The sequence below is a fragment of the Lonchura striata genome, chromosome 2 (assembly GCF_046129695.1).
Source record: "Lonchura striata isolate bLonStr1 chromosome 2, bLonStr1.mat, whole genome shotgun sequence".
Taxonomy (NCBI): Eukaryota; Metazoa; Chordata; class Aves; order Passeriformes; family Estrildidae; genus Lonchura; species Lonchura striata.
This window is the reverse complement of record NC_134604.1, coordinates 31,518,086-31,542,615: the sequence shown is the minus strand read 5'-3', so window position 1 is coordinate 31,542,615 and position 24,530 is coordinate 31,518,086. Positions and strand designations below refer to the sequence as shown.

At 47.2% G+C, this 24,530-nt stretch overlaps 1 protein-coding gene across 1 annotated transcript; it reads right to left on the bottom strand.

Annotated features, from left to right (window-relative positions):
- Positions 1 to 1,951: 1,951 nt before the first annotated feature.
- LOC110472354 (alpha-2-macroglobulin-like protein 1) lies at positions 1,952 to 24,454 on the bottom strand. Its single transcript, XM_077781282.1, has 35 exons — positions 24,396 to 24,454; positions 23,645 to 23,828; positions 22,496 to 22,658; positions 22,088 to 22,145; positions 20,538 to 20,710; positions 19,861 to 19,945; positions 18,930 to 19,044; positions 18,487 to 18,601; positions 17,987 to 18,096; positions 17,240 to 17,407; positions 16,694 to 16,924; positions 16,214 to 16,277; positions 15,332 to 15,477; positions 14,238 to 14,387; positions 13,789 to 13,905; positions 13,085 to 13,249; positions 12,570 to 12,679; positions 11,098 to 11,323; positions 10,467 to 10,593; positions 10,060 to 10,181; positions 9,525 to 9,579; positions 8,757 to 8,840; positions 8,192 to 8,368; positions 7,949 to 8,030; positions 7,454 to 7,610; positions 7,182 to 7,256; positions 5,893 to 6,055; positions 5,031 to 5,248; positions 4,633 to 4,848; positions 4,016 to 4,140; positions 3,559 to 3,649; positions 3,057 to 3,125; positions 2,734 to 2,836; positions 2,600 to 2,662; positions 1,952 to 2,231 (listed from the first exon to the last, which is right to left on the bottom strand). Exons 1-34 carry the CDS (start codon positions 24,452 to 24,454, stop codon positions 2,601 to 2,603), a joined length of 4,365 nt encoding a protein of 1,454 aa, XP_077637408.1. The 3' UTR covers positions 1,952 to 2,231; position 2,600.
- Positions 24,455 to 24,530: the final 76 nt, after the last annotated feature.

The following is a 24,530-nucleotide window of genomic DNA, read 5'->3' as shown; positions in this document are numbered from 1 at the left end:
TGTAAAGGGTAGAAAAATGACTGGAATGTTTGACATCTGCTGCTCTAAGCAGATAAGGGGATGTTTAAGCCAGAGAGATAAATAATAAAATAAAGATATGTGTTTTGTAGAAAAGTGCTTTTTCCCCTGTCTAAAGTCTCTTGGAAGACAGCTACCTCCTTCCAAATGTTCTCTAGTAGCCAGACATCACAGGTATTACTGTTTAAATCTCATAAAGAACATTTTAAAGGACACAGAAGAGTTGTTAAGAAAGTGGAATAGAGATTACAATGGATATTGAGTCAAAAGTGACACTGTGTAATTTTTACACAGAGTGTGTGTACACATACACCTAGGAGTAGTGAGGGGTTGTGTGTGACCTCCTGCAGTAATGGGCTCCTGCATGAGCTACCCCTCATGGTGTCAGCAAGGGTAGGCTGGATTCCTGTGTGTGTACAGCCACCACAGAAGTTGTTTTCTGAATAAACCTCTGTGATGGGGATTTTTCTCAGACTTCTGCTTTGCTAAGCTCTGCAAAACATTATAAGAACATGGTGGCATTGGCAGTAGTAGGTGAAGTTCCTCCCTCTCTGCAAGACTCCAAGCTCTAGGCAGTGTATTCTCCAAATGTCAGTAACAGCTGTAGGCTTGACTAGCTCCAGTTCTGCTTTTTGATATCAGCAAGGACAGACTTTGTCAGTGGTAAAGGCAAGGCAGAGAGGTGACATTTGCAAAGAAAGCAGAAATATTTGCAAAAATGTTTTTTAAAAGTTTCAAAGAAAACAATTAAAAATTCTGTTCTGCAGAGTTGAGACCTGCATTGCTCATGGACTACTGAGGAAATGGAATAAAGAGAGGAGGAAAAGCACCTGTTCAAATAAAGGTGCGAGAGTGACACCTGCAACATCATCTCAGCCACTTCTGGCGCTGCATGAGGTATTGCTGCCATCCAGCTGCTCATGCTTCCATTCCAGCCCTGTCAAACTGCACATGAAGCAGAGAGCAGGCTGTCAGCAGCCTGCCTTGCTGGCACATCTCAGTGTGTTCACTCTCAAACAAACTTGAAATGCACATTCTTTGTCTCACAGACAGGACTTGCTGAGTCTTCACTATTACTTTGGAGTATCACAGTTAAAATTTAAGTACACTTTCCAAATCCCTCCCATTAAACCACCACAAATCCCAACCTTGTTGCAGGGTAGGGAGAGCTTCCAGGGCTGTAAGCAAATCCTGACCCTCAACCTTCACCTGTCTTCCAGGCCCTCCACTCTTAAGCCTGCCTTTGCACTTAGCCATCACACTCTTACAACCAGCTCTGGGGAGGGTCTGAGGAGATCTACCTGTTTATACAGAGAATTGTCACTGTCAACCTAAAAGACCTGTGATCACCAGTACTTAAATGGTGAGGTTTGATTTTAAAAAGCGGTGATAGATGTTGAATTTTCACATACTCTTTGGCTGTTGAATTGGCTGTCCAGCTCCTTGTGGAGCAGCAAAGACCCTGCTTACTTTCCTTGCTCATTAGCAGCGGGTTCAACCCCAGGGCACCACCCCTTCCTGACAACTCATATTTGACTTGTCCTGTGCAAGATCCAGCTCCATAGGAGGTGCAGAAGCTAAAATCACTCCCTTCCTGCTTTCTATGCCAGAAGGACAGTCAGTCTGTGATATATACAGCAGGGTAGATTTACATCCACATACAGTGGACCTGCAGCCAAGACCTTATGGCTCAGCTACATCTGTGTGCAGTAGATGATGCCCAGTGGGATCAGTCTCCATGCAGGACTAGCCTTCACCTCATACTGATGGCTGCACAACACTGCTGGAGGAAATGAATGCCACTGACAGGGCTGAGATACAGAGTTTGCTTCTGCTCACTCTTCCCTGGTAAAGGCTGTCACAGAGTCCAAACACACACCACAGTAGCCAGATTTGTGATTTGTATTTTATTTTCAATTTTTTTTTTGCAAGCAAGAAAATCCCAGATTAAAACAATCAGAATTAATTAGACACCCCAAAAAATTCACCAGATAATGGCTGTCAGGATGAGCAGCATAGGTTAGGCTGGAGTTAGTCCTGAAATCCAACCTGAGATGTGTCCCAGCAGCAAAATCTCAAGCCTGAGATGTGACTTTCCAGGTGTTTCATTATACCAGGAGAAATAATGCAGCATCCCCACTGTTCTAAGGCATCTTGCACTAAGGGATCCCTGTGAGCTGAAGCAGTGGACAGTAATGAAGTAGTCCAAGTCCCTGGAGAAATGACAACAAAAGAGAGAGTAACTCAGAGAGCAAATAATGTGACCCAAATTATTAACTTAGGGATGCTAACAGCTAGGGAGCACAGGCTCTTATTAGAGATTCTAAAGGAAAGGGTTTTTTTATTTGATCCACTACCTTTGTTTTACTTCAGCCCCTCCCCAGAAAGAGAAACTCTCCATACCCAAATATAATAAGCTGAAACTGGTACCATGAATTCTGCTTAGGGAGTTTCAGATACAGTCCTAGATTAAGGGAACATGCTGAATCAGAGATACACAGGGCTCCAGTGGAACACAGAGAAGTGGATGAGGTGCAGAGGAAGGTCTGTACAGGGGGCTGAGCAGGGGATTTGCACCTACCTCAGATGCAGAAGACATTATAGTCAGCCAGGGCCTGCTCCTCTGCGACAGAACAGGAGAGATCTAAGTTATCCTTGCACAGAGCCCAGTGCAAACACCCAGGCAGCCCTGGCACCCCATGGTTCCACACTGACCTGGGTTGTAGTAATCATAGACCCTGACATGGCCTGGCTTCAGGTTGGTCACCTCAATCTCCTGCTGCAGATGCAGGACATATGTGTCAGAGATATGGCTCAGCTGGGGAAGAAAATAAATGACAGTTCACTTACGAGCAGTTCTTTTTATTCCTCACCTGAATCTGATCTTACTAACTGACAATAACAATTCTGTAGACTCAAACACTGGACTTCAAGATGAATCTTGAGTATCCTGATCTGCTAGCCCCAGTCCTGGATTCTCCCAACAACTCTGGCAGTGCCCTTCACTCCTGCAGCTTCTCTAGCAGCACAGACATTACCTTGTCCAAGTAGATGGCAACACCTTCTTGTGTTTTCTCAGTTCTTCTCACTAAGTGTCCATGCTGCAGCTAGGACAGGAGAGAAGAGGAAGCAATTCAGTTTTGTCTTTTGAAAGGAAGTTGTAAGACATCCCAACAAGGTTTATCTAAGTTTGAGCTGGCAGATTCTCAGTCACTCACTTCCAAATGTATTTTGGACTCATCTCTTCAGGCTGATTTCCCTGCAGGACCACTCAGCTCCTGCAAACCCCAAGGACAAGAGCCTAGGGTACTTAGCTGACAGGGGTATGCTAAGTTGATTGGGTCAGAAGTATCACCATCCTCAAGACTCAAAGAAACAGCCAACAGTATGTCTTCACATTTGTTGTGTGGCAGAGGGGAAGGGATGGTGAGATTGATCACTGAAGAGACAAGCAACAACTTCCTATACAACCTTCCCCTCTCCTTGGGCACAGATGGTCCCACTGACACCACATCCCCACCCTGATTCCACACTTCTTACAGACACCCCGGATCCTGGAGCCAGGGCAAATCCAGTCAGTAAGGACACCTCCAGAATCACCATGTTGGAAGTGGATTTCTTCCCATTGTACCTGGGGGAGAAGATTAAAAAGAGAGTCTCTGGGGGAGAACATTAAAAAGAGAATCTCTCCCAGCTTTCCCTTCCCTTCCCTTTACCACCAGTCCCTGTGTGCAGTGCCGAGGCAGGCAGCCCAGCCAGGGCTGGGGCCAAGGCAGTCTCTGCTTCCTCTCACAGGGTGCAGAGGATGGCTGCACTGCCCTGAGCGACCCCAGGCTCAGCTGACCACTGCACACCTCTCTCCAGCAAGAGCCAAGGCTCACCAGCTGGCCCTCCTGCTGAAACTGCCTGGTGCCTCCACTGCAGCCAAGAGGCACCCCTCAGCTCTCCAGCCATGCCCAGGTTTCCTTCTTAAGTGGGACAAGATTTTTAGAGTCACCTGACATCGACATGGACAGTAACAGAGCGTGTGTTGTCCTTGGTGCAATTGACTGGCTCAGTTTTCACTTGCAAGGCAAAGGATGTTGAGTCTTGTGGGGAGGGTGTGTAGTACCTCAGCACCATCTGCAGGGAGAGACAAAAAGACAGACTAAGAAATTGATAATTAGCTTGATATCATCTATGACACTGTTTTTTTTTTTCCCCACTGGCTACTTGACTGCTCAAGATTGGACCCCAGACAGTGAACGGATAAATGATATGCAGTAAGCACACTCATCCCAGTACCCAAAATAAAGGTCACTCAGATTGGAAACCTTCCATGGGCTCCTTCTCAAACTTTCACCTGTGACTCTGCAAGTCAGACACATAGCAGTGAGGCTACTATAAAACATTTTCATCTTCCAGTACTCTTGAGAGCCATGGAAGCACCATGGTCCTCATATTTGGGCAGGTTCTGTCTGTTTCCTCCCACACACAGGTTTATTGCATTGGCACCAAGCTGGGATTAAAGCACAGTCAACGCACATTTCCTTCCACAGAGGTGCAGCAGAGTTTTGGTTTGGACAAGATTAGGAGATGAGGGTGGTCACAGGAAGGTGACCTGTGGGAACCTACCCGAGTAAAGACACAGCAGCTGCCGTGGGCCTGCACCAAGAACTTGCCCGGGACCTCTGTCAGTGCCACCTCCTGCACCAGCAGCCGGTTCTGGTAGGAGATTTGGAACTTCTTCCCAAAGCCTCCAAGGGACCTCACCCTCACCTCTGCATCCCCCTGTGTGCTGTGTGTCAGTGCTGCATACTTAGCCAGTGCCTGCAAGGCCACTACTGTGTCCTGAAAAGGAAAACACAATTACGTTTGCATCTCTGACATCCAGGAACACTTGAAGCCAGCATCCTGAGGACCTGCACATCCAAGGGCTCCTTTGCCCAAAGCATTTACACTTGCATACATTGTGTGCATATCTTGCAGAGGTTCTTTCTCAAGAAACATCCCCTTCCCTGGTCATGAGTTACCTGTGTTGAGGCAAAGCCTCCATAGGCATTCTGCTGCCTGGTGAGCCAGGCCACAATGCCAGAGGCCATGGTGAGGTCAGACTCTGTGACATTTGGCTTGGAGAGCAGGGCCAGGAGGACGTAGGCTGTCTGCTCCACATCCACAGACACTGGCTGTGACCAAGGGCTGGTACTGGTTCTGGGCTTGGAAGATGTCTGACTCCAGTAGATCTGCCCATCTGTGAAAGGAATGTAGTAGAGGGAATCTTGAGGGATGTCAGGGAAGAACTCTTGTGGCCTAGCCTTCTAGACACAGTGGCTTGTGTCTGCAGAGAACATTGGGTAAACACCTTTTGGTTGGGTCATCACATAATCAGGGAAGCTAAAAATCAATGTATTTTGCAATACCTAAAATTCTATATTCCACGCCAAGGTGACATACAAAAACTAATATGCCAATAATCTGCATATACATTACCTCCCAGCTGTCCAAATTCTGCATTGCCTTGTTTGCTAGGTTCATAACTACCTGATACTAGCCCGCCGTCCGCTGGCCAGCCCTGAGAGTCAGGGACTAACAAGACATGGGGCAGCTTGCTTTCATCTCTGGCATTTTGCAGTCCTGAACAAGAATGTCCAAGTCTCCCAAACCCCAACCTCCACTTCAGGCACCAGAAAAGGACAACAGATCTGAAGGAAATCAGCACCCACACCACAGCGTCAGCAGCACACGCCATGAGCTCATTCAGCGGATGTCTAAAAACTTTCCTTAGTGAAGGGCCTGGAGGGTGAGGCTGTGATCCTCCCAGGCTGTGCCTTACCAAGGGCTCAGAAAGGTCACCCGTCCCTCCTCTGCTGTCCCCCTGGCGTCGAGCCCCCGTACCTGCTCTGATCGCCTTTCGGCCAAGCACATCGAGGAGCTCCTGGGTGCGCCGAGCGTCCTTAGCCAGGGCGAAGGTGTAAGCCAGCAGGGCCTGGGTGTAAGTGCTGGCAGCCCTGGGGAGGGCAGGAGCAATGCAGCCCAGAGCCCTGCGCACCACCAAGCTCTGCAGGAGAGAGGGGCACGCTGCTGGTCACACACAGACCCTGGCAGCCAGGCGGGCCCTGGGACACAAGCAGAGCGTGCACACATTTCTGTGCCAGCACAGGAAGCACCCCATTCATTCACTCCAGTGACTCTGTGCCCAGACCTGCACTCTCTCTGTCTCTTCAGCCCTTGGTGGAAGGTGCTTGACAGACACCCCCACCCCTGCCCTGAGCTGGTTCTGGGCTTCAGCAGTGCTCTCTCAATGAAATGAACACCTTTCCTGAGGGAATAACACCACCATGTCTTTCTTTCCCAGTCCACAGACAACAACAGCCAAACCACACAACTGCTAATGAGTACACATAGCCTGCTGAGCAGGGCAACTGTGTTTAATTCACCTTCACAGTAAGCAATTGGGCTTATGGTGAAAAAGGATGACCTGAAGGACATATATTGCCAGAAAGGAAGTTAATTTCTATCTGTTTTCCTTTTTTTTCCCTAAGCCCACTGCTTTTCCTTCCACTGAAAAGCATTGCTTTTTCACTTACTTTTCTGATTTCCAGAGAACTTCACTTCTCAATGTCCACAATTGTGTTTCTCCATCAAGTTAATTGGTTTTTTATTTCCTTGTACCTAGCCTAGTAACTAGCTACAATCCTTAGTGATTATAAGAGCTCACTCTTATTTGTCATTACTTAAGCATGCAGTTCCAGCTGCCCTACAACACTCCTCTCCCAGACTTCTGCTTTATTTGTGAAGCTAAACCCTATTAGGAGGTAAATTATGTCTGTTTACTTGACTGTGGGAGCAGATCCACCCACCTCAGGATCAGCCTTCAGCTGGGTAGGACCAGCAAGGGGATGAGAGGTGGAGGGAGCAAGAACGAACAGCTCATTCCTGGGAAATGGCCAACACTATATCTAGCCATGAAGTCCAGTGGTTTCCAGTAGTTTAACCTCACCTTCTCCCTGCCAGGGATGTCCTCCTCAAAGAAAGAGTTTTTCCTGAAAAGCTGTAAAATCTTCCTCACTCACTCAATTACTTTGCCCACAAGTCCCTCCAAGGTGCCTGCCCCAAGTATTACCACTAAGCTAATTAAGACTCAGATCTTAAGCAAAAGCATGGCAAAGAATCCCAGTGTTTACCTCTGGTGTTGCTCCTGCCTCCAAGTATGCAGCAGTGATGTAGGCAGCCAAGGGGACTTCGCCATCTACACCTCCCTAAAAAAAGCATAGACATCCAAAAAGCTGGGAAAAGTAATAGGCAAATACTAAAGCTTTTCAGGAGAGGTCTCACCTATCCCTGGCTTGCTCCCTCTCAAGAAAGCACTACAACACAGGCAAGTGAATTTAAACAATTACCAGCACACTTGGCAAGAACTGCTTTGTGTTGTCCTTCAAGGCGCATTGGCTCCTACCTTCATGAATGTGTGGAAAAGTTGTCCCACGTTTTTGAAGCAACCACTGGGAAGCTGATGGAATTCCAGCCAGGTGAGAGCAGCTTGGATAATCTGGTTGTCCAGGTAAATGTATGGCTTGGCTTGAACAAAGCATTTAACCACAAATGCAGTCAGCCTGATTGAGAACAGAAAAAAAGGCATGAAAGAAGGAAGAGAGAATCAGAGAGAGGTGGAGTGCATCAAAGAGCAGGAAGAATGTGTGGAAAGAAAGAATCTAAGCAGAAGTTGAGGGGGGAAAAGTGGGAGTTTGAAACTGGTGGATCTCTCTTTACCTATTGCACTATTTTCTAATGTGTTCGTTCAAGATCAGGATTGGGGTGCCCTAGTCCACAAAGCTTCTAGAACATTTTGGAGCCAATAGGACTGCAAGGGTTTCATGCTGGAAGCAGAAAGCTGCCCACCTCCTGGCTGTCAGAGAGCAGGTAGACAGCAGGGAGAGTGCTCAGGGCTTACCAAGTGTTCCCATATTCATCCTTGGTACCAAATTCACTGTAGGAGCCATCGGGGTGCTGATACTGCAGCTGTATCTGGTACCCTGGGAAGTAGGAGAGGACATGAGTGCTCACAGTGGGATTTGCAATGAAATCTCTGTGCAGAAATGGGATGGTTGAGTGCTCCAGGTGGAAGGGGAGTAGGGACCTGGGACTGTTGGACACAGGGGAAGGCAGAGGCACAAGGTGGGTCTCTTGTACTCACCACTGCGCAGGAATCCTGTTGCCCTGTCCTTGATCTCGGGGCTCAGCTGCCTCGTCTTCTCCAGGTACTGCAGCACATAGACAACGGGGGCAAACAGCACCATGTTCTGCTCCCCACAGCCGTGGGGCAGCTGCACCAGGTGGTCCAGGTTCTGCAGTGCCATCCCCATGAGGTCCCCTGAGAAACAACATAAGCACCCTGACCACCTCCTGGGCAGTAGGATCCACCTCCTCCTACCTGGGACCATTCCCAGCAGTGCACCAAGCAAGGCAGGCCCCCACAGCAGTGTGGGCACTCCTCTGTCCAGCCACCTTTCCAGTTCCACTGTGCCTCTCATATGAGCTGTACACATTCCCATCCTAGCAGGGAAGCTCATTAACACTTTCTCCCTTACTGTGTGTTTTCGGCTGTCAGTAATCAGGAAACACAGCCACACATGTGAGAAAAACATGGTAGTGGAACTCTGGAAAACTCAGAAGTGGTGTGGGGGGAAATTTGGGCTTTCCTAGGGCTGAACTCAGAGGCGTGAGATTTGCAAGGGTACTAGCATAGTTTAACTCCTTACCAGTGACCGAGACGGTGGCTCTGACTGAACCTTCAACCACATTTAGAGGTAACACCAGGGACACAGACTCCTCTGCTGGATTCCCTGACACCAGTCAGGTAAGGTGCGGGGAGAACAAAAAAGGAAGATATTCTGATGAAAAAAACCTTCAAAATCCCCAGAAGGGTTCAAGGCTGTCCTGTGATACCTTCCCATTTTCCTGTCACAGAGGCTGTAAATCACTTCAAAAATCCATGTCCCATTCCACCCTTAATTTCTTCCATCCACCTCATGGTAACTGTGCTGTCCTAACGCCTCTCTTTGTAAAGAGGTTGAGAGGATTTTCTCCTGGAGACCCTCAGGGGTAAAAGTCACCTATTTTTCTCTACATGTTTTCTCTAAGTTACTCCATCTCATTTAAAATTACAGTTGCAATGTTTCTCATGCTCTCAAAATCAGCTGATGGCCCCATCATACAACATAAAAGTCAAGATAGGAGCAGCAGTCCTAAGCCATGTCCTCCAGTCTCACCATGTTCAGTAGAGTGGTTTTATTTCCACAGGTGAAAAAGGCCTCAAGCTGTCACATTAGAGCCAGGGATGTTGATGGTTAAAGAGCAGACCTCCCCACATCCCTGCCTAGGAGAAAGCCCTAGATGGCACCACAATTAGAGTACACTTCTGTAGCTTCATCGACAGAGAAAATTGTTCAACAAGTGGAATTACACAGAAGGTGGCTAGGCAGGAAGAGGAGGATGAACAGGGTGAAAGAAGAAAACAATCCATCTACCTTTTTCGGGACACAGGATGGAGCTGTGAGCCTTTTCTACCAACACTCCCTCTGGCTGTTGGAGCACATAAAAGTAGAATTTTAATGAGCACCCAGGGGAGAAATGGGATTACAAGTGGATTAGAAAAAGGAATGTTCAGACTCCTGGTTCAGGGTGGACAGCCAGCTGGAGTATCATCACTATCACACAAAAATACAAACTACTTGCCACCATTTTCACTTCAGGTCAGAAACCAGCATGCATTTTCAGAATATTCTAAATTCTGAATATCTGTGAAAATGGTGCCATAAGATTCAGCAGAGAACTCAGGAGGCAAGGATATAAAAGAGTGTTTAAAGTTTCCCATGGTATGAAATTGAGGACATCCCTTTACCTTCTACATCCACCAGCCCTCATGGCTGAGCCAAGCTCAGGCTCTGAGAACAATTGCACGTTTTGAATAGCAAGGGGTAACTCCCAAAATTAACACACACAAAATCTCGGAATTGTACAAAGCCTACTTTGAGGCTTAGGTAACAGAACAGCTTGACTGACCCGGACTTGAATGAGTTTGGTGATCGTGTCTTTCTGTCCTTGTTTTGGGACAAATGGTATCTCCTCACCACAGAGCTCTTTGGAGACCACAGCCTCTGTGCTGAGGGTGATGTTCATGAGTCCTGAAAATAACACACATTTAGGTGCATAAGACACTTTCTGAGGAAACACTTCCTGTTAATACATAGACATCGCCTGCTGAAAACAAAAAATTTTATCAGAGCCCTATATATTTCTGTACCTCCTAGCACAGGCTTGTGAGTAACCATGACCACATGAAAAGTGCAAATAAATACTCTGGGTAACAGAGCAAACAGCTCCTCACTCTATGTCAGCTCTTAGAAAACACCTCCACCTTGGTCCCATCCCTTCCCAATTCCACCACCCCATCTCCCTGTGCTTCTCACCCAGCTTCTCAGCTGTGACACTCCACTGAAAGGTCTTGGCTTCCCTGGCACATAAGCAGCTGCTGTAGGCACAGCCTTTGCATGGCTTCAGCTGGAAGTGTGCAGACTCCTCCAGGGTCACTTGGATCTGAAGGGGCAGAAGGGATGGAAGGTGGCAATAAATAAACACCAAAAACACAAAAAGGAAGCCTACAGAGGGTGGAAGTAGGGGTGCAACCTGAGAGGAATACACACAGATTGTTTGATTAGCCAGGGATCAGGTTGGGAAAGCTAAAGTCCTGGCAAACCTGGCCAAGGTTATAAAGGGCAACAAGTGTGTCTGTGCCTGTGCTTGGGATTGCCCCAACTCACGTGGAGGAACTTGCACTTGGCCTTGCTGAACTTCATGGTGTTTGCACAGGCCCAACTCTCAAGCATGTCAAGGGTGCTTCCTAATTTCTCTTTTTAAAAGTGGGGATAATGTTTTGCCTTTTCCAGTCAGCGGGAACGTCACTGAATTGCCATGACTTCTCAAAGGGGATTTGGAACTGGATGATCTTTAAGGTCCCTTCCCCTATGATTTTGTGATCACAGACCACAGGTGTGTCAGACATGTCCCTCTTTCCTTGCAGAGCTATCAGGGCTCACCTACCCTCATGCACTGCTGCAGGTTGTTGAAGACTGTGGCCTTCAAGTTGAAGGTCTCACCCTGGACCACAGAAGATGGCAGTGGCAGCTCTACAAGAAAGGGCTTGGAAACAATCAACCGGGAGGCTGGAGCAAACCCAAATCCATTCCGTCCTGTGCAGAACATTCCTGCCTTCCATTCTGTGATGGCGTCAGGCACAGTGACAGTGATACTCTTGTTCCCACTGGAGCTGGAGAGAAGTGGACAGCAACAGAAGCATTTACATGAATGATGCCACACCAGGTGATCTGTGTTCTTCTCTGCAGAGCACCCCATCCCCTCACCTCAGTCCAGCCCCTACTGAACTTGCAGTCCTTGCAGGGTTACAAGCAAGTCCTTGTAGAAGTGGGGACCCCACCTCAGGTGCTTATTTCAACAGAACACTTGGGCCAGTGGGTTACATGGCTGCAAGATGCCATCAATCACAGACAGTGCTTCACCTTTACACATCTGAAAATGGCTTACACATGTCAGCAGTTTTATTTTTATTGGCCTAGAAAAGGAGAACCAGAAACCAGAAACCAACAGAGCAACAGGACTAGCAGCAGTAGGGCTTAGCAGATGAAGCTGATCCAGCCATTCTCTGTCCTGTGAAACACTGACAGCTTAAAGCCCAGCATGAGGGCAGGGCACAGACTTGTCCTGTGCACACATCACAACTTTTGAGAGGAGCAGACTGTTCTGCAGCTGCCACCACAGCCAACACAAAAAGCAGGTATAGCTAAAGGTACTGATATTGTTTGGCATATTTCACCATGCATGCAGAGGAAGGCAACACACACAACACAGAAACTTTTGGTGGCTCAGATCAGGTTGGTGTACAAGTCACAGAGGAAATACCTGCTGCTAGGGGTGAAGATGTGGATATATCTGTAGGGACAGTGGAGGTGAGAGAGGGCAGATATTGATGGGAAATATGCTCAGGATCTGGCCTGAGCATATTTCAGTCTTCAGAGAATACACAGGAAGATTTTGAAGTCTCAGATGAAAAATCCCCAAAAGCTCTCTTGGCAGACCCTGTGTACACACTGAGCCTTTCTCACAGGACACAATTTTCAGTCCTGTGAAGGACTTCTATGGACATCAGCTCCTCCTGGATACCAGGATATATCTGCAAGCTCATTTTGGGAAATGCAAGCCCACAGGACTACCAAAAGCAGAGCTTAGACAGTAAACTAAGCTGGTTTGCTGCTCCTCATGCTTTTCATTCTTCCTATGCCAGCCACCTCTCAAGGAGACCAGCATTTCTAGTAGAGGAAAATGCATTTAATGAATACACCAGCTCCAACATTGAACAGCCTACAGGTATGAGCCCCATGATGCATGTCCTTAAGTGTCTTGCACAGCTGCCTATGATATAAACTCAGCTGCATCTGCTGCCACTCCCAGCCACACAAAATGACCCAGATTAAACCCCCGTTGCTCAGTTTACTCACCCCACAGAATACAAATCCCACAACCAGGTTTGGTGAAAGTGCTTGTGTGCTTTCTCCTCAGCTGCATAAAAATGTGGAAACATAGTGAGCTGATAGGTTGATGTCAGATGCTCTGTTGGAAACAACAAAGACCTATAGTCACCACAGGGTCCTCAGGTCCTGGTTAAGAGAAGAGGAGCTCCAGTACATAAGCTGACAGCAGTCAGCTCTTGGGAAGTATGGCAACAGAACAAAATGTGATGTCCCAAATTTTAAAATCCCTTGCCTCATTTCAAATGTCAGAGGTGTTTTGGGCTTTACTTGCATATGGAGGCACCATGGGACAGGCAACATTTCCCTCACTCCACAGATAAAACCTGGGCTCCATATATCCCACTAACAGCCCTCATATAACACAGCTGGTCTAGGGACAGGAAACACTCCCCTCCATTTGCTCTTACTGCAAGTGCTGCCTCTTGGCTCTAACCCAGGACTACTTTCACATGAAAAACTAAGCTTCCCATGTAAGAAGAAACAGCTGTCAAATGCTTACTGTTATACACTTTATGGGGCTGGGCAAATGTCAGCATGGGCCTGGAAATAGACGTTCCTCTTTCCTGCAGCATAGTTGTCAATGGAGTGGTTGGACATACTCTGGGTTTCTTGATATTGGTGTTGGACATAATTTTCAACCCCATTTCCTGTAGGGAAAAATTAATCACCAGAAGATCATCCTCTCCTCTCTGCCCTCTGCCCTTGTGCCTTCCTGTCCCCTCATGCAGTGGGGCTTGGCTGTTCACTCTGTTCTTTTGCTTCATTTTAAGAAGAATAATTCAGATTCCCAGCAATGGCCAAACAAGGTCTTCTAAGGTAATTCATCTGGCCTGAGTCAGCCAAATTTACTCCTTTTCAAACATATGGTCATTTGGGTACTAAGCCTTCTCTGCCTGCAGGGTGCAATTGCTCATGCTATGAAGATTAAACAAATTGTGTGAAATCCAATTAAAGTAATGAATAATCCATGGCATCCTAAATCACACAAGCCAAGTGTGGCAACCACACAATGATTTTTCCTTATACATTTCAAGTCACCTATTCAAATAATGAGTTACAAGGGCCAAAACTGCACCTGTTAACTATCCTGTCTGTAGTGGATATTTACCTTGGATATGGTAAAGCTAGGGGCCATATTTCCCTCCGTTCATGAGTGATATCAACCCACCAAATCCACCATTTTTACCCTGAATGCTGTAAACACATCAGGCTCATCAGAATTTGGGAACCCACATGAACGATCATCTTCAGACACTTGGCGAGGATACCTGGAGTTATAAACAGATGGGAACAGCCCATAGATCTGAGAAAGCAAGGAGGGGAAAAAATCAGTGCAAATTAAACCTGGCATTTTACGCATCCAAGGGCTGTTTGAGTTGCTTCTGGCTACTGTGTATGAACACAGAAAGCCCAGGATTGCTGTCACTCTTCCTGGGCTCTCCTCTGATAGTGCCAGCCCAGAAGCTGTTTTACCACTGAGTGATGCTCAACCTCTTCTTTAATCCCTAATCCCCACCCATCCACACTGGAGCACTGCTGATCCCTCCAGTTTCCTGCAGTTAAGTTCTGCACAGGCGGCCTCCCTCCCGCCTGCTGTCAGGAGGGAAGGGAAAAAGTCAGAGCAGGCTCACTCACCGAGTGGCTGCTCAGTTCTTTTCCTGGCTTCATCCTAAAGGCACTTGGATCCACAGCCCAGACAGCACACGTGGAGCCAGGAGCTGCCTGCAGGCGGAGGCCAACCTGTGAGCCAGGAAGAGTCTCTGGCGTTGAGAAGCTCAGCTCCACCTGGATGGGAAGAATGCAGGCAATGCCTGAGTGACATTGCTGAGGGTGGCCACCCTACCACTTCCCATTCAGGCAAGGGACCGACATGAAGAGAGTTTCCAACAACCTGCCTTGGACAGAGAGCCAAGGAACCTCCCAGACTGAGGTACTAACAGGAAAGATGCCGGAGGGGGAGCCATAGATATGTGTGCACATAGATATTCCCATGTCAGAGCACAGTTCTTTCTTCTTCACCTAGCGAACCAGCCAGCCGTGGTCACACACCTCACACCTGTCTTATGAAGCCCCTTCTCCTGGGGCCCCAGATCAAAAATAAGCCTAGTCCTTATCTCCAGGCTCTTTGTGGGATTGGCCTCAGTTTCCTGAAACTACTCCTGTTCTTAATTGAATCTGACTGTCTATGGCAGACAAACAGCTGTGGAATTCTGGAGCAGGGGTAATGCCCTCTCAGAAATTCACCGTTGGAGTGCAAAACGCAGCCAAGAAAGCAGATTCCCTAGGATGTTACAATGGCCAGATGCACTCAGCCCTTTCTGGATGGCCAGTAAAATCCACTTCTTCCATCATCCACTTTCAGATGTCATCCCAATATCACATACTAGCAATTATAATTGTCTGCTGCAGCAGCAGAGCAGACCTGAGCTCTCCTGAGAACCACACAAATGACCTGTGATGGGCTGGATTATCTATGATCGTACCAGGCTGCAGTTGCCTATGGAGACAGGCAGCAACTCTCTGCCTTTCCCAGGCTTTGCAGCAGCCCCCACGATGCTGAGCACGCACTTTCTGCAAACATCACAGCACACCTCACCAATCACAAACTGCAGTTCGTGTGACAGCAGCACACACAGTATCAGCCACACACAGCAGCACAGCTCTCCTTTCATTGCAGCAGACACGTCCCTGCTCACACATTTAGTCATAGCCTCAGACACAAACCCTACCTTGTTTCTGAAACACGTGGAGACACTGAAGATAGCAGAATCAGCAATGATTTTTCCATTAGGGAAGATGACATAAACAACAAGTCTTGGAGCTGGGGCATAGGTCAGGCTGAATGTAAGAGGGATGGAGAAGGAGCCTTCCAGCACTACATGGAGAAGAGAGGGAATAAGAGGAAGTAGATTGGTAGTGAAAATAGATTCTGATCATCTTTGCCATTCTGTATGTGCCTGCTTAAATCCTTTCCTCCTTTACTGAAATCTTTCAAGGCCAAAGAGATTCCTGGAGACTGCTGAAACAATCATCACATCTCTGGATCTGGTATTCAAGACCGGCAAAAGACTTTTCTGTTTATTGCCTTGGAGACACAAAATGGTACTTTGGAGTTCAAGCTTGGCTCCACAGAGTAAGAGCTCCTCTCACCCAACATCTCCCATCCCATCACCAACAAAGCAGCGACCTTGTCCCAAAATATTTATAATTCGGGTTTTAAAAAACAAGACCTGGAGAAATAGTCAACAGTGGGTCAACAGTTATCAAAATTATAAACTGTGGCATCCTAATGACCCAGATTATTTGTAGGCACAGTGGCTATGGAGGGTAAGGCTACAGTTTCATGCTCCTTGCAGGAGCAGCAGCAAAAGGAGACTTGAAGATAAGAGAGGATAAACCCATGGCCAGGGAAATGCTGAGTATTCTTCTCTTGGTACAAAGCAGGAGGGCAAAGGGAACAGGAAATCTGGAAAGGCATAGTGCTCTGATGCAGCACACGAGTAGTGAGCCACCCCTGCATTGCAGGGAGGCTTACACCACTTATCCAAATAAGAGTGGATGCCACAGACCACTGAGTGCTTGCTAGACATGACACTGGGGAGTGCACTTACTTCTTGGCAGCCCAACCCAAACAGTCTGCTGACCTGCATGGACTATCCCTCTTTTCCCTGTGACCTAAAAAAGAACACAAGGAATCATCACATAGTCACATAGCCTTTGAGATCACTAAGAAGATCAAAGTAACCCTGAAATTAAATTGGGAGGTTAAATGGGGGTTGGGGAAGGAATATTAGCTTTATGTGCTCTCTAGTAAGCTAGAAAGGAGAGCTCAGGGATGAAGTGATGTGGGAGAGGATAGGTAAGGCAAATACCTGCCCTGCACCTGTGCAGAGCCTAAAAGAAAGGTTCTGCATTTGTTGCTATTTGTTACTGCAGTACCAGCATCAAAACCAGGATCCAGTTCCATGATGACTGAAGGAATTCCCTGTCCTGGCCTTAGCCAAGTCTATCAAATATCAGGCTTGAACCTCTAAGAGATGCTGATCTTGGGCTTTCAGCTGTCACCCACTAGTGCCTCCCCCAAAACTCACAAAGTAGGAGAAGATGACACGCTTGGGCCCATGTTCCAGGTCTTCCTCATAAATTCTGAAGTCCACCTGGACAGACTGTGTTTTACCACAGGGCATTGTCTCTGGCACACGGATGATAGAGAGGAAGCTCCTGCTGGTGCTGTAGAATGGATGTATGAAATAAGAGGCTCGCTGGTAACTCAAGTCAACCGTCCCAGGCTCTCTGTCTGAATCTTGATGCAGGACACTTGCCTGGTGAGACAAAAAACACCAAACCAATTCATTTCTCCAGTTAAACAAGTCAGCTGCAAATCACCTTTGTAAGATGATCTGAGCCAGGCCAATGACATGTCTCTCTGTGGAGAGCTCATGAGGAAAGCAACCAGGACCTGGAGAATAAGCTCTCAGAGGGAGAGCCAAGATCTCAGCCAAGATCTAGAACATGCTGAGGTGTTTCAGGTTTGAGTTACTCTCCCAAGGAAGGAACAAGGAAGATGTCTGTGGGGCAGTAAATAGCTCTGACATGCACAGATACCCCTGCCACAAGACACACCCTTCTTCACTTACCTCCAGGGAGGCCAAGGTGCTGTTCCAGGCAGAGGTGTCCAGGCTAAATGCAGCTGTTCCAGAATCCCCAGTGATGTACTTCTGCCTAAATTGCTGGTCAGCACAGTTTACTACAAGGAGGACTTCTTTGTTCTTCAGTGCTTTGCCTTGGTAATCAATTACTTTAATCTGAGAATATCATGGGGAGCAAGAGAAGTGCAGAAGAAAATCTAATTAGCAGACAGAATCTCTGGTTTCCCCAAGTCAGGAGAAGTATTTCCAAAGACAGCAAGATCACTCAGTCACTAATAATTTTATCAACACTGCCACTGCTCCTGTTATATTACCACTTGCACTATCATGTTCAGTCACACAATCACAGAATCACAGAATGGGTAAGATTGGAAGGGATCACCCTTCAAACCAGAAAGGGATTACCCTTCCAACCCTTCTGACCCACTAGAAATGGGTCATCTGGTCCAACCTCCAATGCTCTCCACTCCTTCACAGCAGAAAACTTCCTGGCTTCTGAAATTCCAAATGTTTGGGTTTGCACCCGACATATTACAGCCCACATCTGCTTCCCTTCATGGGTAATTTGGTAAATGGCAGTCTTGGGTGTTATTCTGACACTGGACACTTCCAAAGTTTTGTCTCTGGGAGTCATTTGTGCCCTCCCAATCCCCTGGCTGGAGATGGAGTCAGAAAATACAGTAAGTAAAGGTTACTGTGAAATATTGCTCAGAAAGAAGTGAAACTGGGAATTACCTTTCCTCTGTACATCTGTCCAGCATGGTAGTAAGAATTCACATCATCAAACAAGGCCATCCCACCAATCCTGGAGATAAGTAATTTGTGGGAAGCATTGACCTGTACCTCTGAATGAAAGCAGCAAGACAGAAACATGAGAGAGGGAGCAAGAAAGCCAAGCACTCCTCAGCAATTTCCCTGCAGAGTGACCCACTGGTAATAGGAATGGACATGTTCAGCTGCACACACATTTCATATCCCAGTGGTGACCTGCCCAAGATTCTGGGTATCTGGTCTTACTCCCATTTAACTTCCAGCTTTTGGAGAGCCTCACCACCTGACACCACACTCAGAGTGAGCGTGTCACGCCATCGAGAGCTGCTGTCTCAGTCTGTGAGGTTACACAGCAGACCCCAATGGGCTCAGATCCCTGGCTAGCCTGAAAGGCTCCGGTGCTTTTGGTCAGATTAGCACACCTTCAGCTTCCTCCTCCCAGGCACCAGAGATTCCAGAGTTACCTGTGGCATCCTCCACCAGCGAGGCCTCTGCAGCTATGCTGTCCCGATAGTAGCGGAAGTCTCGGCTGAAGGAGGACAGGCTGACGTTGGTGAAGAAGCAGCCTGCCTCATCTGTCTGTAAGTACAGGGAGAAGCAAGGTCTGAGCGAGCCACTTGGACTGGAAGTTATGGACGTGGCAGAGGAGCAGCGGCACGAAACCCCTGCTCTCAGGGTGCTTTTCTTTTGGCATTGCAGCCCAGGATGTGGAGCAGGCACAGGATGAGGCCCAGTCACCATCATCAGGCACAGCTGCTGAGAGGAGCACGGATAGCAGTAGCCAAGCAGCCAAAACAATGGGTTAACATCGCTGTTCCTTCAGCTAAAGGAGCCAACAGCCTTGTGTTACCCTGAGGCTGAGCACAAATGCCTCTGAATATGGCTCAGCTCTTCCTAAGCATCTCACCTGGTTGCTGAATTTGTAACAGAGATCGGGTTTGGAAGCAGTGGGCAGGAATGGGGCGATCTTCTGACAAAGGCTCACGTGAACCATCCCCTGGACACTTTTCCCATGAGTGTATCTGTTTGGGGGAGCAGGGAAAGGAAGAGACGGTCACACACAGTGGGAGAACACATGGCTTGCTCTGCATAGCCCCAGAGACCACTCACTGCCAGATATTCACAATACAGCACAAGAGTGGCAGCCATACAGCAGGCCCAGGAGTCCTGACCCAGCAAGTAGGGCCAGGCCAGGGCTGTGCAGTGTTGGGAGATCACTTTGTGATATTATTAGCACCAAATGAAATTATTTTTGGTAACTAGAGTGTTGTAGGTACTGACTGCACTATATATCAGCATCACCTGCAATAACCCCAGGATGTGCTGAAGGCATTCATCATCTAATGAGCAGAAACATGGGTGATTAAGAAAGTGCCTTCTATTTTAAAAAATCACCTTTACATGGGGCTAACTGTAGTGTTGTCCTTGGATCGTACCTGGGGAAATTCCTTTTTGCCTCCCTCTAGTTTCCATTTGAGCATAATCTGGAAAAGCTTCCCATTGTTTCCCATGAGTTTGTTCATCAGGGAGATGAACACCACATATCTGCCATGACCAGTCCCACAAATAGTTGCTTGTCAAAGGTAGGCTGTTCCCTCAGGTTTTATGTGTGGAGATTTGTGAAGTGTTTTTAGAAAAGAGGCATTAGAGCATCAGAATGGTAGTTACAGGAATGTTTTGTGTTGCCTCAGGTTGCAAACAGCTGCCATGGAAATTTCTGGCTTCCTGTGACTAAAGTGTAGTAGACTTGCCCTTTAGCTCCTCATGGTTACCCGTCCAGTTTGTGCACATCAGGACAGAAAAGAGCACAGGGCCATCCCTCCAGTCAGAATCCTCACCTGCCACATACCCGGAGTGGGAAGGTTGCCTCTAGTGCATAAATCTGATTTGGCGCCTCAAAGATCACTTCAAATTTTGGCAGCACTGGAAGGCAAAAACAGAGAACTGTAGGAAACACCAGCCAGGGACAGCCTTCACGAAGAATTACATAAAGGCAGACAATGGTGGAATAAGGGATAGGAAATGAAGAAGGTAGGTGATGAGAAAGGGAAAGGAAAGATTTTTCCATGTGTTCTTTGACAGATTTGTGTGTAGGCCCTTCCCAAATGAAAACCAAACATGCTCATGTCCCTGGTACTTCTGACAGCTATTGTCACTGAGAGGACGTTGGCCTCCCAATACAGTTTGTTAGGGAATTTAAGTGAAGTGAGAGGCCACTGGACTTCATATTCTCTGGAAAATTCCATCCTAAATTGCCCTGCTTTATCTGACTCAGAGATCTATAGGAATCAGCTGTGTCAAAGGTCTGGGGCCATGCACAACACTCCTCCCACACGCTAAGCCAAGGTCCCAAAGCGGTCTCCTCTCCTCAACCTCAGCTCAGACTTTTCTATGACAGATGCTACCACTTTTCCCATTTGCCCCTAGGATAGTTACTGAGGAATAAACGCCCTGCTGCCTGGACCAGGAGTGCAAGGTCTTGTCAGCAGCTCAGACAAACCTCCCGTGCTCATACCGCGCTCCTTAACGGAGAAGCTGCCGTAGGCTCTGGCGCTGGTGACGTTGATGACGTACGTTCCCAGCAGGGGCTCGTCACTCAGCTGGAAAGACAGGTCTGCGATGCCATCCTGAGGGACCACGTTCTGCCACTGCTCTATCTGGTTGTTCTTAGGGTCCTGCACCCACAAGAAAGAAGGATTTGTTCCAGCATCTCACTGTTGTCTTTACATCCCATAGAAACTCAGCTTCAGGATTTCAGTATTGTAGACTACCAGGTTCTATAGCTAAGGAAATGAGGTTTGGTATAGACTGATCAGGAAATTTTGAAGACACGATAATGCTCAGATTCTGCTCCCAGCATCTGAGCCTCCTTCTACACTTATTTAAACTCTGATTTTAAGCAAAGATTCTTCACAGTTCTAACTTTCTTTCATAAGCATCTAAGTTTTCTACTTATTCTCTTGCAAGTCTAGAACAACAGATTTCTACTGAAGTGCCTGGGAGCATAACCTCAAAGAAGTGCATTAAAAAGAAGCTGAAATAAATATGTTAGTTTAAAAATTTAACATCCATCAAAAAAAAAGAAGCTCTACTATTACACCCAAAGGTCTGTAATATCTACCAGAAACTGAATATGTACATCACAGTGAAATGATTACCATCACCATTACTCTAACATGAGATTTCAGCATCACTCACCAGGAGAAACAGGGAAATCTGGGGAGGAAAAAATGCACAAACATTAGAAGAGAGAAACACATGCCAGGACCATACACAAGGTACTTCGGACTCAGAGCCCTCTCTGAAGGACGTGCAACTGGTGATTTGGAAACTAAAGAGCGCTGGCAAAAATACAAAGTAAAAAAAAATGCTACCAAAAAGTAGAAATACCAGGTGGGTTCATTACAGTAAGGTCTGAAGAAAGAGAAAGGAAAAACCAATCTGAAGGTCACACAGTACTTGCTAACCTCCTGACAAAAAAATCTCAGAAGTCAGTACCCAAACAAGCCTAGGTCTGGTTCAGGAGTGGTCTTAAGAGGGTTACAGAGGTATAGGATCACATTATTTGGAAAGACCCTCTGGAGGCCACCTAATCCAACATCCTGCTGAAACATGTCTTCCTGAGCAGATTGCTCATAGGCTTCTCCGGCTGGGTACTGAACATCTCCAATGATGAAAATGCAATTTCTGGATACATTTCCACATTGTTGCAATCAATAAGTTTGTCCTAATGTCTGAGCGGCATTTCCCAAATTCCAGGTTGTGGGGTGCAGACTAAAAGCACCCTTCCCCACAAGAAGGAAATCCTAATTTATAATCTGTTCACTCCCCCTGTGACACCAACTATGTCCCCTACTTGCAGCTGCGTGACTATTCTACCAAGATGAGCAAGAGACGTGCCCACCTCTGCCATCTCCCTGGCAGTTACTATTGCCCTCTGCACACTCATAAGGCCTGCCAAGGGTGAACATGGAAAAGTTGGAGCTTTGGCAGATGAGCAAGGTGGAAAAGAGGTAGGATCCGCGCATGGTACAAGGCAGCCTCTTCCACAGCCCCCAGGACTCACTTACCGAATTGTTGAGTGCAAGGAATTCCTCGTCCAGAGTCACAATGCGAAATTTCACTGAAAACAAGGAAATCAGGGAATGTATTATCAGATCTCAGTTTTTGCCTACAGACTGCTGTTCCATGTGCTTCCCCAGCTCCTGTCTCCATTCTAGACACACTTGTGGTAACGTCTGACATGAACATTCCCACATGTAAGGTACCATGGACATGGTTATCATTATCTACTGCCTCCTGCAACTCCACAGTCATCACAAGCCAGACAGTACAAACACTGAAAACCCCACACAGCAAGAGATGTGATCTCAAAGCCCTTCTGCTAGGGCTGTTCATACATTTCAGGGCATCACAGTCTTTCCATATAGTGCAACCAGCAAAAACCCTCAACTGCCCCCATTTCCATCTCACCTGTCTGCCCTGGTTCATAGATGGGCTTGTCTGTTTGGATGATGGTGCTATTCCTGGCCTTGAAGATCAGGACCTTTTTCTGCTCCTCAACATTGACCCCATCTCCTGTGATGGTCAGTTTTACAGTGGCAACCTCCTCTGTGCCATCAGCTGGAGGGGCAACCTGTACAGACAGAGAGAGGAGAGCACGCGGGCCCCAGGTAATCTTCTGAGAGTAAAATGTAACAGCTAACTGGTTCCCTCCCATTGTGCCAGGAGGGAACAATCAGCAACAACCTCTGAAACCAGATCATATCCAGATCTCAAACTCTCCTACATGAACAGGAGGAGCCCTGCATGCCATGGAATCTGCCCTTTTTCCCACTGGTGACAAGCAAGCACCTTACACTTTTGAGTCTTCAGACTTGCTCAGGAAGATGGGCAGATGACAGGAAGGTGAGAGATGGTAGCAGAGAATCAAAAGAGATAGATCAAGCAGTTGCACAGCTTCAAATGCTGAGCTTCAGAACTACCCAGCACTTACAAGCAAGAAATCCAAAGTAGAAAACACAACCAGAAAGACTTTGGATGCCAAAGACCCCAGCAGCCTCAGCACAGAATATATAGTATAACAGAAGGCATATTGCTTAGATACATCTGTCTTATCCCAGATCTTTGCTAAATTCTCACCAACAATAAATAACCTCTAAGATGCTGTTTAGAAAAACAAGCATATTCATTTCCATCCAACTAGTCTTCAGTAGCTCCCAAGAGCTGAGTTGCTTCCTGACTTCAGGTACTACAGAAACTGCAGTATGTCCTGCAAGACACCATTTCCCTGAGCTTTAGATATGAACCTGCACAGGTCCTTCAGAAAGGGCAAAAGCTGCTTCATCTGGTCTGTAATGGAGGAGAAGGACATAGGTGGTATCCAGAACTCTGGCAGATTTTAACAAATGTAAATTTAATTTCAAAATTAGATTCAGAAAGGAAATTCAGTGCTAACCAGGAGACTACGTTGGGCTGTTCATCCCTGGGCATCACCCATTCCCCTTCCTGAAAGGCTCACACCAAGACAAAGTAGATCCCACCCATGTCACCCTGGTTAGGGAGTAACACAAGCATTTCCTGAAAGGAAAATCAGTGATGGAATTTGCCTAGGTGGCTCACCCAGAACTTAGTGCACAGGAAAGTCTTCTTCTTCTGGATGGTTTCTTGCATTAAGAGCTCCCGTCCTGCAGAGCGCTCCAAGGCCAGATTCACTTGAATTTTTGCTTCATGACAGGTGATGTGGAGGCAGGCAACCTGGGTGGATGGGTACCGGAGAGCTGCAGGGATCACCACCAGGTAATGTCTGTGGTGGGGGAGGACAGCAGAGGTGGTATCAGTTTGAGGTCTCAAGAGGTGTAAGAAAGCTGCCCTGCTGTGGTCCACTACTGCAGAATCCCCCAGCAATGTGCTGTGGCTTCCAACAACATTCAAAAGCAACAGTGAGCCCAGCAAAGTTGTTGCTTCACTGAAACTTGAGAAATAGTTTCTGCTTGATTAGCTTAAGTATAGCCCTATAATCTTTTTCAAACCCCTTATTCCAGTAATTTCCTGAACTCTCCAAAAACATCCCATGCAATCTTCAGAAGAAGTGGTTTCATAACCTTGCAGTCTAGACACCAATGATTTGATCTGGCATTGCAACTGCAGAGCAAACATCTCTGGGCCTCAGGTCTAACCTGGAAGACCCCCAAAAAGCTGGCTTGTATTGACCTGCAGGAGCCAAACTAAGGCATGGGAGGCAAGGTATATGACTCAGCTACTCTTTGTGGTGACCTGGTAGAGCAGGAAGCATGAGAGCTGATGGCGTGGGATGTGGTCCATCTAGCTAGACTGATGAAAGAGACTGAAGTAGAAGTTCAGCATCACTCACAGTTGGTGAGAAGCAGCTGCAGCATAGAACAGAAGGCTCAGGAGGATGGCTATCCTCATCCTGGAAGTTCTTCCTGCCCAGTCTCAAATGGTTCTCTTCCTCTGAAATTTCTGAGGCTGTTTATAGGGGAGGTAA